This window comes from Cucumis sativus, chromosome 6 (genome assembly GCF_000004075.3).
Source record: "Cucumis sativus cultivar 9930 chromosome 6, Cucumber_9930_V3, whole genome shotgun sequence".
Classification (NCBI taxonomy): domain Eukaryota; kingdom Viridiplantae; phylum Streptophyta; class Magnoliopsida; order Cucurbitales; family Cucurbitaceae; genus Cucumis; species Cucumis sativus.
This window is the reverse complement of record NC_026660.2, coordinates 12,581,872-12,597,714: the sequence shown is the minus strand read 5'-3', so window position 1 is coordinate 12,597,714 and position 15,843 is coordinate 12,581,872. Positions and strand designations below refer to the sequence as shown.

Genomic DNA, 15,843 nt, shown 5'->3' with positions numbered 1-15,843 from the left:
TTTTTCTTTTATATATAAAAATCAAACATGGTTGATAACTGCTTTCTGGTTAACGATGAAGATGTGAAGCATTGAAGAAAGCAAAATAGATGTAGAAAAATAAAAATCTAAGTAGGTATATAGGTTGTTTAAAGAGAAAAATTAGAAAGATGTCCAAAAAAGAAAAAACTATCTATTAATAAATAAAAAAATATATAATTATAAAAAAGTTAAATTATTGATTATTGAAAAGCTTGAATTCTAATCTAAAGAAAAGAAATAGAGAGATTTGAATTAGGTTAAAAAGAGAAAACTATATTTGAAAAGTAAGGATAGAAAATTGAAGGAGATAGTATATCAGCAGGAAAAACTTTATAATAAAGCAATTTGGGAAAATATTAAAATTATACATAGAGAAAATGTCTCCCTCTATATATTAATTAGAAGAGTGTAAAGTAAAAGTGTTAGAAAAATGACATTTTTGTAAAAAAAAAATTAGGAAAACAACATTTTAGAGGAATAAGAATATTTTCATATTTTATTAAAAAGATCTGGTTATTAAAATTTTAGAGTGAGAAAAGTGATAGAGATATCTTGTAGTTTTAAGGGGTTTTTCGCTCTCTTTCATTTCTCATTTTTTACAAATTTGAAAATTAAAATAGTATGAAAATAATTAAAGTTTGAACACCAGAATAGGTTAGAATTCAAATAAAAATTGGATTTCGTGATAATTGACATTCTGGATCCCAAGAAAATATTAAAAATTTTAAACAATGAGAAAAAATCTAATAATTCTAATGTGTGTGTGTGTGTATATATATAATAAATATGAATAAGTTAATTGAATTATTATCTTTCATATATTATTAACACGTTGAAAAGTTTGAATATGGTTGGCAAGTGGGGCACTATATGTGCAAGTAATTAATAAAAATATATTAGTCAAACCAAATGAGTTTGTCGTCCTAATCTTAGCCATAATTATTATTTAATTAACCAACTTGGTGTAATATATATTAATATTATTTCAGAAAATAATGGATGGATTAAAGTTACCCTAGTATAATATCACGTAAATATATAATTGAAATTGAAAAAAGAAAAAATTAACATAAGAGTTGTTGGAATAATGAATGATTTATAAGGTGATAATGATTATGCTAAATGAGAGACTTGTCTAGAAGCCAGAAGGAGAGATCCTGCAGTATGGTCGTCCATTTGACTAATCTTTGTTTAAACAATAATGTTAATCAAGTTTATTATAATATAAGTATTTTTCTGGACAAATATATTATGGTATGGGGTTTGGATCTTGAAATTTTGACTTGTGTTTTCATATATTTAATTTCTACACTTTTCCAATTATTTGAACCTAGGTCTAGGGCTAGGGAGATAAATGTAATTTGAAGTAAAATTCACTCAATATTATTTTGTTAATTTATACTTCAAATTAATTAATGTTTAAAGTTAACAAATTTATTGAATACTGTTTTTCTAATGAATTATAATATGTTATCAACTTGTAGTGAATGAAAAATAGTAATTATAGTCCAATATTATTATTTAAATTTTGTGAAGAAGAGTACTTTACTTGTATAAGGTAATTTCAAAACTTGGTTAGAAGGAACTAAAATTGAAAGAGATAGGCAATAGATTAATTAATTAACAATATTTATTTATTTAGTAAATAAACTTAGTTTGATTTAGTCTTTTAACTCAAAAGTACTTTCATGAGAGTGGATAAACAAACCAATATATTCAACTCTTGAATTGATTGAATATTTTATATTATAAACAATTTCCAACATTCACTTTTGACCATTATATACAAGTATTAATGTTCATAATCAACTAATACTTTTGTAATATATGTAAAAGAATTTGATTAAAATTAACAAAAGAGATTAGATACTTCAACTAATTAATTACATATGCCAAATTTCTTTCTAAACTTTTGTGCTTTCTTTATGGTTCAATTCATGGAGAATAAATCAAACTTTTCATATCAAATAACTTTTAGATTTAATATCCTTTCCATACCAAATTTATATATCATATGATAACTAATTATCTTGTTTTTTTAAAATTATGCACGTGTATGTTATATACCTTTTTAATTTTTTTTTAAAAGTTTGGCATAGAATTCAATTTATTGTACTTAAATTATAAATTAGTATAAGAAATTGAAAGAAAATATACTTACATTTAAAAAACCGAAAACAAACAAATGAAATTGTTACCAAACGAGATACTAAAGTACAAGTTTGTGTTATCTTATCATTTTTGTAAGATTGTGACCTCCAATCAACATACAAAAGAAATTTCTTATAATTCTTTGAAAAGACGAATAGTCAAAAACGTAGTCTAGCGTCTAACATCTAACATGGTGCGATTGAAATTGTAATATATATAGAGAGAGACATAAGGAGGTGTGTAAATATGAGGATGTTTATAGAGAATGTGAGTAGGGGAAGAATGGAGAAAACACGGCAATGGAGAAGTTTTGACCAATTGAGTAGTGATGAACTGAGTCATTTTCTCACCATTGTTTGCCAATCCCACGTTTTGCTCTCCTTTTTCCCTTACCCTTTTATTACAACCATTTCCATTTCACTTCTGGTCAAATTTCTTGACCAAATATTTTAACCAAACTTTTTTCTTTTTTTTTTCATAACACAATTTGTGGATTTTTTCTTTTTCCATTCTTTTTCAAAGTTTGGTTTGATTCAACTCATTTACACCTTTAAATGCGATGAATTGTATTGATACTTTGAATATTACTCAATTGGTTAATGTATGAAGGTATGTATCAATTGTGTAATTCAACGAAAATGATAAAATGCTCACATTTTACCAAATAAATTGCAATTCTCACACATTTTTAAAATAATATATACATGTACACTTAATTGATAACTAAATTTTACTAAGGAAACTCATTAGTCATTAACTGGTTTAAAACAATTTCATCAACTCATATCGTTTTGTCTATATCCTCAAGTCGACACTAGCATGCAGATAAACTTAATTTTTAAAAGATAATTGAATTCTATTAAGAACACTAGTTAGTTATTAACAGATTAAAATAATTTTATCAACTTGTATGATTTTGTTTATATTCTCAGGTCAATGCTAGAGTTCAATTAGGCAATACAATGAGGACTATAAATCGGGTCTTGGGAATCATGGAGAGAAGCTGAAAGGTGTAGGGTGTAGTAGACATGTGCATAAGGAATATGATTTGTTATTCTTGGAATTTGGGATGTAACTAATGGACTAAAGGTTGTTGCATCTCGAAGTTTCTGTTCAATTGAAGCACAGTTTGAGAGTCTGACTACAATATACACAACTGTTGAAACTCGTGGGTCAATTTTATGTTACGAAGTTTTTTGTGGGTGAGATTACCATTCCCCTTGGCAAAGCAAATTATAGCCTTTCTAGTTATGGTTAGTTTATTTATGGTATGTTTTTCTTTAAATCATATGAGTAACTCTAATTGTTTTATTTTTCTAAAAAAAAGTTCAATTTTGCATTGGGCCGAAAATGAGCCCAACCTCTACATAGGCCCGAGCATGTTCAGTGGCCCATATATTAAGTCACCGCTAAGCCCATTTCGATCCACGGGCCATTCCCTCATGTTAAGGCTCACGATCCATGGCCGATTGGAAAATTGGCACTGTCTTCGTCAAACTTGCGGTTGTGAGCAACTGCTGAATTTTCCGGCCATGGAAAATTGCTTGGTTGGAAGTCATGGCATGGCTGTTCAGCCTGTTTGTAAGAAATTGAAGAGGTCATTTCACTGCTGCTCAAAGTTCCACAAACCCAAGCTTCGCACCTCACGGAACCATCAAATTTCATTGAGGAAGCTAATGGTTTAGTTGTTGAAAGGAATATCTATGACTTTTTCGAGTTCTCACCCGGGTTTAAGCAGTAGGGCTTCCTGTGAATATCAATTACCGGAAATGTAGCTGATGTGAAGCAGCAGGAAGAATTGCGAGAGAAAAAACAGAGTTCTTGTTTGGTCCATCCTAAAAGAATGGAGAAGCATACACTTGTTTGGTTGCCTAGACGCCGATGCAAATCCTTATGCGTTGAAGGTTACGTATAGGTTCGGAATGTCCAAACAAAAAGACAACAAACCCCAAAAGTAAACGAATTACAGACAGATTTCAGTTGGGTCAAACCCAAAACCATTGAGTTTTGAACCAATTTTAGTTTCGACGACTTTGCGAGGAAATTGGAAGTTCTCAGGTCAGTCTAGTAAGTCAATGTTTCTATACCTAATATTCAAGTGGGGCTGGGAAGAAGAAGAACAGATGTTTTCCTGTTTTCTTTTTCCCTCATTTGATTATGATTTCTAGATAAAAAAAGGGGACAGCCTAGTATTTTACTTGGTTGCGTATGAACAAATTTGTTTCTTCTAACCGCTGATTATTAGATTATTTAGAAATCCAATTATTTCTACTGTTTATTTGATTGCTATTCAAAGGATAAAACCATCCTATTCTATGAATCCTATTAAATTCCTATATTCAACTGCTTGAAAGAACAGGAACCATGACCTTCGGGTGGAATTGGTCATATCTTCGTGTAATCTAACAGTCTTTGGAATTTCAATAATTTTGCCAACAACCCTTAAATCTTTTTCTGTAAATTATTGAACCGGTCAACTAACCCATCTGTTCATCTTATGAAGACCGTTCCCTGAGGTCGAGGATATGGAATTTGGACCAGGCGAAGAGACTTGTGCTGGGACCAAGGGGACTAGGATTCTCCAATTTTGGGTGCTGTGGGTCTCCACGGTTAGATTTCACTACTTGCCCTGTGTTCTTAAATGATATTATCATCTTGATTCTTTGATATTTTTCAAGTTTCTGCTGTATCTTTATGAACAAATGTCAAAATGTTTTGGTAATAAAGAAGAATAAAGCAATAATAATTCTTTTTGGTAGTCAAATAAAACTCTGTATCATATTTCAACTTTTACTTTTCTCCTACTCCTCCTATCTATCTATCTACCCTTTGGGTTTATTTTACATAAGTATAACATGGAGTAAACCGTGTCATATTCATTAAGGCAAAACCTGTAAGTTTCTTATTATCTCTAATATTTAAACGAAACTTGTCTTCTATTTCATCTCCAGGAGCCGCCTCCTTCTGAACCTGCCATATCCTGTGAAAATTCGTTAGCCTCTGAAAGAAAGCCCCACCTTTGTTCTTTTCTTCTTCCTATTGCTATTTAAGGTTATATAACTGTTCCCTTCTGTTTTTCTTTTCCTTTTTGTTCTTAATTCTGTAATAAATATCAAGGGTGCTTTAACTCATATCAGCTGCCTCAATTTATTGTCCTGTGAGAGTTTCTCTTGGGGGACCTCTGCTTTAACTTTTTTTTTTTTTCTTTTGGAAAAAAAAACTTTCAACTGGAAATTCTGTTTATGTTACTTTAACTATTTTGTTGAAGAGTTGTATTTCCTTTAATGTTTGGGTTGTCAAGATTCAACTTTCTGACAGTTTTTTTTTTTTTTTTGAAGAATATTGCTGTTGAAATATAGACCCTTTTCTTCGTCAACTCAACATCTACATAATTCTTCAGTTTGGATTGTTTGAGTGTTGGAGTGGCCCTAATACTTTTCATGCCTGCTTTCTATATTTGTAATTCGCGCAAAGAACTTCTGGATGCTGTTAAGAATTTTTCATTAGTCTTGTTATTTGTTGTTGTGTCTTGTCTAAATTTCTGAATTGAGGAAATTTGGTTGGGGAACATCCCACATCATGTTTAGTTCCGTTTATCTAAGATAAATCTTAGGTAGATTTTGAAGTGGTAGTTTTGTTTTTGTACATGGACCCTGAAGGATGATAGCAAACAAAAGAGGCTGAGCTTAATTTCCATCTAGGTGTGTAGAGAGCCTGGAAGACTCATTGTCATGTTTAAAATGGAAAAGCACGTCCAGCGCCAAGATTCCAATCTGCAGTTTAACAAGAACGTTCCAGGCTGCTTCTGGAGCATATTCCATACTATTGACTACCATGGCTGGCATAACGTTAAGAAGATGCTTCCTCACAGAAAGCATTCAAGAAGTAAGTTTTGAGCATGTGCCAAAAAACTTAAATTTATTGCTTCTAAATTTCGGTCTCTATTTTCTGTTGGCACCCTTTCCAATGATTGTTGATCTTTTATTTATCTGATATCTTCATTTCATGGAGTTGAAAGTCTCTTCAGGTTTCATTTGATTTCTTTCATTTATTTACTTGATTAATTTTTTTGGGGGGTATCTGTGTAGTCTAGTTCTCTCCATCTGAATAGAAATGTTCAATTGTTGCGGAACTATTAATTATTAGAGGGGATTTATTGGATTGGGGAGATGGTAAATTGGGAAATCAGGTTCAAGTTAGTTTTCTTCTCAATATAGCGATGGCCATAGGGCATACATCCTGTTTCAGATTTTTGTGAATTTAGTAATCTGATTCCATTTCCCTTTTCAAAGTATTTTAAGTTCTAGTTCAAACCTCATCTGCAGGCAAGGAATGTCCAAAATCAACTCTGAACAGTCACCATGCCTCTGAAATGCCAGAACAAATTGATGATGTAAACAAGTCTCCAACGGTGAGGTCATGGTAGCATTATCAGATGTAACTAGATGTTATTGTGAGATATAATTTGCTAATTTTGAATTAATCACGTTTAACAGTGCACAGTAGAGAGTTGTTCTATTGACAGAAAAACTAGAGTGGCCCATGTAAATGAAGTGATAACTAAGTTGTCGGAGGAAGAAAGCCAAAAATTCTGGAAGTTGAGTTCTTCAAAACGAAGGTTGAGTCGAACACAATCTATACATCATTTAGAGCCTTCACATTATTCTCCAGGATATAACGGTGAAAAGGGAGACGGTCAGAAAACTACATCTGGAATTAGGAGTAATTCTCTGGATGCCGTGGATTCTCAGGACTACTTAAACCAGAGAAAGACGGCTGTACGATTCACATCACTTGCTGAAAAATCTAGTGGAGTAAAGAAAACCTTAGAAACTAATGAGATCAACAGAAACATCTCCAACCGCTCATTTAAGGAAGACTCTCACATCCAAGAGATATTTAAGGCAAATAGAAAACTATTTGCTGAATTGTTACAAGGTGCACACAATAAGAACACTCAGCAAACCTCACAAAATAAGAAGTCCTCGGCAAGTCTAGCGAAATCAAGGTCCTTTCCTGCTCCCGGTTTAGCACGGAAAGGATACAAAAAGCTTAGCTCACTTCAACACAAGCAGATTGAGGCTTTTCCAAAAGTACAAAAATCTGTTTCTCTACAACCATCAAAGCTGGTCGGATCTGCATCTCCCAAAAATTTTCATGAAGATATGATGCCTTGTGACTCTGTTAGTACTACAAACCATAACATAAAACACCAAGCCACTTCTTCTTTGGGATCAAATCGTGGACAAAGGCATGGGGGGTGGAATCAGTTGGTCGTAAAGCGTTTCAATTTTATTAGGCAGAAAATAAGGCACTCATTTAAGGAGAGGAAGAAGGGAAATAACCAGAAAACATCTAAAGGAATTTCAGCCAGAGATCCCTCTGGACATGAACTTTCTCTTTACGGAGAAGAGGCACATGAAAGTTTAGGAACTGCTACAAGCGAAGATGGCTCAGGCATTAGAGGATACAGTGGGACGAGTAATTCTACGAATGATTATCTCAGTGATGAAGGTCAAACCAAGACAGGAATTCATTCATTAAGTGCTTCTCGGGAAATATATCCTCAACTTTCTGTTGGCTCAGGCAGTATAGGATGCAGTGTGGCTGATATTTCCGAGAACGAAAATGTCAATAGTAGAGTTCAAACTGAGACAGGAACTGCTTCATTAAGTGCTTCTCTGGAAAAATATTCCCAACTGTCTGTGTACAGTTTTGATAAAAATAGAGAGGCAAAGGGTTACCACTCAAAAAGTCTAAGGCTTATAAGTGAAGAAAAGATCCCAAATTTAGAGATGCCTCAAAAACGCTTTGGAAGGAATCTTTCTTCGCCTGATATTGATCTCTTTTGTACATTATTTACTGACCTTCCTCATGCCGTTTCTCGCACAGAAAAACCAAAGAGGGGCTTGACACATTCAAGTACGGATAATAATATTCAAATAGATGAGAATCCAACCCATCTATTAAACGCACATATTTCTGAACCATTGGATAGTGATTCACAGTGTATGATAGAAAGAGGAGATGACAACATGCATGTTGATTATTCAGGCAGTTTAAACGAGATCACAATTGATGAGGGAACTGCTTGGGCAGATATGCTCGAGGAGAAAATACCTCACCTAGATATTTCAGATGGTAAACACCATCAAGTGTTGGGTAATGAACTCATAGTCAAAGATGTAAGCGACACTGTCAATCAAGGCAGCGAGCTTTCACTCGCCATGCAAGTCTTAAAACTTGAAGCTTGTTTTCAAGATGATGAAACTTCAAAACTCTCCGACTCTGAAGGTAAATATAGTAAGCTATTCATTGTTTTTTTTCTTTTCTCTCTTTCTAAACAATGCTATCCTCTTTTATGAAGCTTACATGAAAACATGTAGCATGCCTTATCAATGTTTTGCTCTGTTAATAGAATTTCTGATAAATTAGACGGAGCTATCCTAGAATGGCATTCTACCTCTTTAGCAAGATGGTGTTTTATTCTACATCTTTCAAACGTTTATCAAAATTTTCAAAATCAAAATTATAATAAATATTCAATTTCTTGTTTAAACTGTGTCAGGTGCTATAATAAATCCTCAGTGTACAAATGAACCTGAACCTGAACCTTCGGATGACCAACATAACGAGACCAGTACAGAAGCTTTACCAGCTTTTGAAACTACTGTCAAACATGATATAATTGATGACACTGAAAAGATTTCTAACTACCTCTATCTGCATTCCGAACTTGGTAGAATCGATAATGCCAACTTCAACTATATGAGGCATATTCTTCAGCTGTCCAGCTTTATCGAAAGTGGTCGCACAATAGACCGACCTCTTAACTCTTCAATATTTGAAGGAGAGGAGGCTCACTTCTACAAAAAACTCGAATGCTATTGGGAGAAGGTTGACAAAGATTCTGATCACCAGCTTCTGCTTGATTTAGTTTATGAAACATTGCACAGCATATATGAAAAATCATTCACTTGTTTCCTCAAAACCTTCTCCTCAAGGAGCCAAATTCGTCCATTGCCACTTGGGCAATACCTTCTTGAGGACGTCAGAGAAAAAGTTTCCTGGTACCTGAGCTTGGGACCAGAATTAGACCAATCTTTAGATGATGTTGTGTCGCGAGATCTAAGAAAAGGTAATGAATGGATGAATCTTCAATCTGAAACAGAGATTATAGCACTCGAGTTGGAGGATTTGATTCTTGATGAGCTTTTAGATGAAGTTATGAGTTTATAGGATTTTATTGGTTAGATGTTGTTGATATACTGTACAGTGGCAATTTCCAAATCTGTGTACATAAGTTCTGGTTGCAGAAAGTATACATTAGAGAATTTAGATGCAGTCGTAGTTTTGTTTTCCTTTTTGACTCTCCTAAGGAGGGGAGAGAGGGGCTAGATTGTGAAGATTTTTTATTGTATGTAAGTACACATCTGTTATCTATACTTAGAATGATCTTGTTCCGACGTGTAAAAACAACTACGACATAATGAAATTCTTATTATCTATAGTTTGAGCTTCTCTTCGTGTTAGGAAAAGGAACTGAACATAGATTGTCAAATATAGCTTTTGGTTTCTTTTGCAGAAGACTTGGGTAAAAGAAAAATGGGAATTCTTCCTTCTCAAATGTCAACTAAGTCTGAATGTTCAATTAATGTCTTGTGGAGAGAACTCTTGAAGAGTAGCGTTTTGTATAAATTTATGTCATACAAAATTAACGTTGAATGATTCATTTTCTGACAACCCAAATATTATTAATCTAAGTTGAATTATAAAAAAAATACTCATAAACTATACTTTGGTTATGGTTTTAATTATACTCAACTTTGAAAATGATCATTATAATCCAAGAAGATTTGAAGGCTATTTCTTTTAACCATTTAACTGCATTGTCATTTATCCGATTTCAAAAAATGACCCGTTCTTGATCTCTGGATATTTCGTTTTCATTAACCATTAATACGATAAATAAAGGTCTATAAACTATCAAATTTGAGTTCACTTTAATTATAATTGAAAATTCTGCAAATGTATTCGCCTTTAAAAGCTCGACTGAAGGTCAGAAATACTATCAGCTTACAAAAGAGAACACAACCTAAGAAGAAATCTAAAATACACCATTAATTTGGGATTATAAAAGCAATAATTTGAAGAAATTTTATCAAAGTTCCACAGTGACTTCTCAAAACTACTACTGTAATTCACATTAGGATTCAACCAAACAAAACATTGGTAAAAAACTAATCGTGAGATAGATAAGATGAGTAGGAATTGAATTCAATAAAATTATACATACCAAATCCAATTCAGAATTTAGAAAAAGTCAACATAGAACAACCATGCGTATTGGGAAAGATATTCTGTTCCCTTCAAACTCCCGATCTATCCAGTTTGTTCAAATTTTGATTTGCAATAAGCATAAATATACACAACAAAATACAGCTTCCATATGAATGCAACACCACAATAAATTTCGGCCTTGGTCGTGTCTAAAGCCAACCATGGCTGGGTTCGTTATTGGTAAATCGAAAATCCACAGCAACCAGAAAGGATCACAATATCCATGTCATCTCCCACTAGCATTATGCCTGCGGTTAAAATAAATATATCCATTCAATCATAGGTATAGAGGAGGCAGAAGAAGTGATCATACAATTTCATATAATTGCCCATCTAAACTAATTCAAGCAAAGAATACAAACGGGAAGCAGGAGAACTGAAGAAGTGATCATATAATATCGCACAAATTGAATAATTACCTATCTAAACTATCGTATGATCAAAGAAAAGAGAGAGTGGATCCATCATGTTGTATAACATGGTACTAAATTTTGCTCCATAAGAATATAACCAGGAAAAAGAAGAGTTAGAAGAAAGTTACTTGGTCTATTCATCCTCATAACGATGTTTCCTGCTTCTCTTCTCAGAACGCTTCCTTGCCCTGCCCCTTGTATCATCAGAGCTGCTAGCTTCAGAATCAGTTAACGATGCAGCCTTCCTACTCTTGTGTTTGTGCCTTCCATGAGTTTCCTCAGATGTATCAGAATCTGAATCATCCGAATATCTATGGCTTCTTCTCCTTCTTTTCTCTTTTCTACTCTTCCTATGATGTCGCCTATGTTTTTCATCCTCATCCGATGAATCGTCTCTTTTCCTGTGCTTCTCCTTTCTCCTCTTCCTTCTGCTGTCATCTGAATCATTGGAATCTCTTCTGCTCCTCCTTTTAGACCTCCCCCTCTTCTTCTCTCTTGAATCTGAACCTGATGCATCATCAACCGAATCATCCTTTCTTTTCAATGATCTTTTCTTACTATTTCTTTTCCCTTCTCTTTCAGCAATAATCCTTTCAATTTCTGAGTCAGCATCTGAATCAGAACTTTCACTCTCTTCCTCTTCACTCTCCTCCTCACTTTCAACTTTTCCTTTACCTCCTTTTAATTTATCTAGTTCCGACATGACATCAGCTTGAATAGCTTCAGGGTCTTTCTCCTTGTCATTCTTAACACTTAAGAAATTCCGGCACTGAAAACTAAGGTGCCCAACGCGACCACATCTCTTGCAAGCACCACGAACCTCATTGGCATTGGAACCAGTTATGCGAGCAAGTGCAAGAAGACCCTGAAAGCTAGCATATGCGTTCTCTGCATCTGGCTCAGAGCTAGCTGTGTTTTGCTGGGCAGCATTCTTGTTATCATCCTTGTTTGGTGCATATGGGTCATATCCAATTGCACTTTGCCATATACCGTGAGTCTGTAGAGCAGCACTACTGTGTACCCTATTGTTCGCAGGCATGCGAACCCTTCCAGCTGTGGCTGGCATCTTGAAAGCTTAAGGATCAAAACACTTGAGAAACGAAAGCTGCTGGAAGGTTAAATGCCTGTAAAGGGGAAGAAAAATTACTACATAGAATGACAGAAGTACAACAAAGTTATTAACACAAAACTAGAATTTTACTCTTCGTTAATGAAAAAACAGCAAACTAAAGCTTCCAACCAAATGCTACAAGTAGCCAATATAAGCCAAATTCAAACGAAGGCAAACATTATTTTTTTTAACCCTAAAAAACAACTTAAACCATAAAACAAGTATTATAATAACACCAGCTTCAACATTAAGGCAACAAAAATGATCCAAGTCACAAAACTAAACCTAACTACAAAAAGAAAACTGACTAGGTATAGATCTTTCGATTATACACCTTCAGAAACTAAAAACCTAGATCACATAGCACAAAATACACAAAATATTAATCCTAGGACAGAACCAAATTCCATAACCTCACATATCAATCATAATGTAACCAAATTCCTTTGTCTTCTCAATCACCAAAGTAAGAAAGTTGAAGATCAGAACCTAGAAACAAAACAAAACAAAAGACCCATATCCTCATGTACAACAGAACCCAATTCCTTCTTCGACTCACAAAACCCTTAACTCAAAGTTAAGAATTTAAATTTACACACCTCACACGTAAGAAAAGTCGAGAGTGAGAGTTGATAATGAAATCAGGGAGGCTTGAGGGTCCAATTTTAACCTTTATAGAAGTTTACGATTCAAAATTTTACTTCAAAGTTGTTAAAGGTTGTTAAAAATGCTAATGATCCATGTCAAAAATTGTGCAAAATGATTTAACACGTTTTCAATCGCAAGTAGCATGTATCTTGTTATAGCAACACACCAAGCGGGAGAAGAAAGTCTTGCTTGCCGTCGCCAAACTGGAATTATCCTTCTCCACTTCAACGTGCTGGTCTGATTTTCGACTTTGGAAATGTGAAAAGAAAACCCTAAACGATAGGAGGTAGGAACTGCCAGATGGGTCATTTTATTTTTGCACTTTTAAGGGGAAAAAAGTATATAATCTTTTCAAAGTATAAAAACAATTGTTTTCATTATCATTTGAAGATATTGATGGCAGGTCACTCATTTCATTATGTTTTTCTTTCTTTAATTTAACAGAAATAAAATTGACTCATTCCCTTCTTTCTAAATAAAGATTGCATATTTATTTTATACCATTGTCTTCTTCTATTTCAACAAGAACACATTCCATTATATAACAGAATCATTGCCTCCTAATTTTTATATTTTTTATTTGAAGGCTTTCTTTTTAAAGCTTTCGTGTTTATATTTATGCATGTGTTATATTCAATTTAAATACAGGTTTCATTTTGCGACTTAACAACTTTGATTTGAGGGTGTAATTGCAACTACCATGATGCTTCAAGTGTAAGTGGTTTTAACAATTTTCCTTTTTATAGTATCAAAATTATAAGATAAGTGATCCACCGTTTCACCTCAAAGGAAGTGCTTGCCAATTATTTTAAGTAGCATACGATAAACCATAATTCTTAATGCTAAAAATAATAAAAGTTAAGAGGTTAAGCCAATATGGCTCAACTAACACAAGATTTGTATCACTGGTGGACAATGAGGTAAGAAATTCGATTCTTCCACAAAAACAAAGGAGGTCTAAGTCCATCAATGCTAAAAGTACGATAAAAGTTTCAAAAGAAAAAAGAAAAAAAAAAGCATAGAACTATTAAAACCACAAAATACAAGTCACGTGGGATCATACAACCAAGATGAAATTGCAAACACAAAATCCTATCCTGGGTATTCCTCTAATGTTTTCCTTTTTCTCTCGCAATTTCCCTGTAAATTACCATGACAAGAATACAACTTATGGCTACTTAAGTTCTATAATCACAATATCTTGATAATTTTCGACTAGTAAAGAGAAATAATTTCCAGATTATTCGTCTACGTTTCTTTTCCCCCTTTGCCCTAATTTGAACCACAAGAGTTAAGCCTGGAGGCTAGAGTTTCTCTACTCCTTTCCGTCGGGATAAATCATTCAAAAAAGGCAACAGAAAGAAAAAACAAAAAACATGCCCTTCAATAAAAAAATTTTAAAAAAAAAAGTAGAAATCGATGAAATTACCTATAGTTTGCAGACCGAACAAATTTCCCCAATTAAGCCCTAGTTCCAATTCCAGATCGGATTTCTAGTACGACAGTGACGAATGACCGACCGCAAAGGTTAGACCTTAGATTAGGCGTGCGGTGGCCGTCGGAGAAGGGCGGAGACGAAGAAGAGCCTTGAGCCTTCCAATCGGAAAATCAAAGGGTTTTGTGAGTTCTGACGCTGGTAGTTTCGAGAGACGTAAGGAAAGTTGAAAACCTTCCCTTTTGTTCTTCCGTAATTTATTCACTTTTTTAAAATGCCAAATAAAATAAGTAATATTTATGATATTCACATTTTACAATCTTTAATCCAATCCAAAAATAAATAAATATTGGATTTTTTAATGGGATGACCTAAAATCTTGTACTATACTATAAAATTTTAAAAAATGTTTGACTAATATTTTGAAGAGAGGGGTCTATCTATTTTATTTAGTTATTCAGTTAAACCAATGATTCGTTATTGTAACAGATAGCAACAACCATTTCATTCGGCATGCGTATTTTTTATTTTCCAATGGATTTACATCTTTCGTTAATGGAACTTATTGGGTCCAAATCATCAATTTACTCATATTTATTATTAATAATATTTTTAAAAAATAAAAAAAAAGTAATATTATATTAAAAAAATTCAATTAATTATTTTTCTTTTAGTAATCTTGTTAAAAAATTATTTCCTCCGGACATCTCTCACTTTCTAATTTCTCTCTTCATCAACTATTTCTTTCGTTTTACATTGTTTTTCATATATTTTACGGTACGATGTATATTTTAGTTGTTATTTGGTATATGTAATGTTGAGGAAAACTTAATATGTTTGCGATGTAGGAACTTTGACGGAATAATTGAAGATCAAGGAAATTATATGAAAAAAATGGTTGAGTATATATGAAATAATATATGTATTATGCACTAGTATATATGTAATAACTAAATATATGATAGAACTAAGTCATGCACAGTGGAAAAAGAATCGAATTTCTACCATAATTGCCACAATTAACATGTAACCATAAACTAATCAAATTAGGGTTTTAAGAAGTATTACCTTTGAAGCTTTCAAAATGTTTGATGTCTTCTTACCAATTCTACCCGAGACCACCACTAGTACTCAACTGCTATCCTCTAGACAAAGAACCGGGTTGTGGGACCCAATTTTGGTGTAGAAAGTAATGGAGATAAAATGAGATTGGAAGCTTTCTTTTTTCTTTTGTTGAGATGATGAAAATGATAAAAGAGGCAAAAGTCCTTCAACATTTGAAAACACCTCTATTTATAGCCTAATTACATGCAAAAATGCATGCAATTCAATTGCCAAATCTCAACACCTAATATTCCACTAACAATTAGTGGAACTTAGTGGGCTAGGTGTCTATATCTCATATAGCCACATATCCCACTAAGAGTTAGTGGGATTATCCAACAAAATGTTGGATTTTCCCACTAACTTAGTCCAAGGGTAAAATGGTCATTAGATATTTCTAGTCAAAAGTCAAACTTTGACTTTTCTAAGTCAAAAGTCAATATTTTGACTTTTTACCATTTTGTCCGTCTTGACTAATTCCAACCTCCCGAGCATGAATCCGCATTCATTTTTCCAAAATTCAAATCACATTTGAATATAAGGCCGGTCAAAGTTTGACTTTTCAAAGTCAAAAGTCAACATTTTGACTTTTTACTATTTTTGACCAATTCCATCAATTC

General features: G+C 33.3%; 2 protein-coding genes across 8 annotated transcripts; one reads left to right on the top strand and one right to left on the bottom strand.

The window, feature by feature from the left end:
• The first annotated feature begins 3,651 nt into the window (after positions 1-3,651).
• On the top strand, positions 3,652-9,691 carry LOC105435809. Of its 7 annotated transcripts, XM_011658851.2 has the most exons (8): positions 3,652-4,230; positions 4,676-4,781; positions 5,124-5,223; positions 5,511-5,660; positions 5,832-6,057; positions 6,498-6,583; positions 6,669-8,466; positions 8,741-9,691. In XM_011658851.2, the coding sequence occupies exons 5-8, from the start codon at positions 5,904-5,906 to the stop codon at positions 9,409-9,411; spliced, it is 2,709 nt and encodes a 902-aa protein (XP_011657153.1). In that variant the 5' UTR covers positions 3,652-4,230; positions 4,676-4,781; positions 5,124-5,223; positions 5,511-5,660; positions 5,832-5,903; the 3' UTR covers positions 9,412-9,691. The 7 variants fall into 7 exon arrangements, with proteins under 7 accessions (XP_011657153.1, XP_011657155.1, XP_011657152.1 ...); XM_011658853.2 differs by lacking the exon at positions 5,511-5,660 and having other exon boundaries at positions 5,874-6,057; XM_011658850.2 differs by lacking the exon at positions 5,511-5,660.
• A 710-nt stretch (positions 9,692-10,401) lies between these two features.
• LOC101223045 (CAX-interacting protein 4) lies at positions 10,402-14,400 on the bottom strand. Its single transcript, XM_004143067.3, has 3 exons — positions 14,114-14,400; positions 11,054-12,049; positions 10,402-10,760 (listed from the first exon to the last, which is right to left on the bottom strand). The coding sequence occupies exon 2, from the start codon at positions 11,989-11,991 to the stop codon at positions 11,059-11,061; it is 933 nt and encodes a 310-aa protein (XP_004143115.1). The 5' UTR covers positions 11,992-12,049; positions 14,114-14,400; the 3' UTR covers positions 10,402-10,760; positions 11,054-11,058.
• Positions 14,401-15,843: the final 1,443 nt, after the last annotated feature.

Bases quoted from the DNA above. Each gene is read 5' to 3' on its own strand.
- LOC105435809 (XM_031887671.1), top strand. From the start codon at position 4,698: ATGGAATTTGGACCAGGCGAAGAGACTTGTGCTGGGACCAAGGGGACT. The intron at 4,782-5,873 runs GTTAGATTTCAC...ATTTCCATCTAG, and splicing joins GGGTGCTGTGGGTCTCCACG to GTGTGTAGAGAGCCTGGAAG. The intron at 6,058-6,497 runs GTAAGTTTTGAG...CCTCATCTGCAG, and splicing joins TCACAGAAAGCATTCAAGAA to GCAAGGAATGTCCAAAATCA.
- LOC101223045 (XM_004143067.3), bottom strand. From the start codon at position 11,991: ATGCCAGCCACAGCTGGAAGGGTTCGCATGCCTGCGAACAATAGGGTA.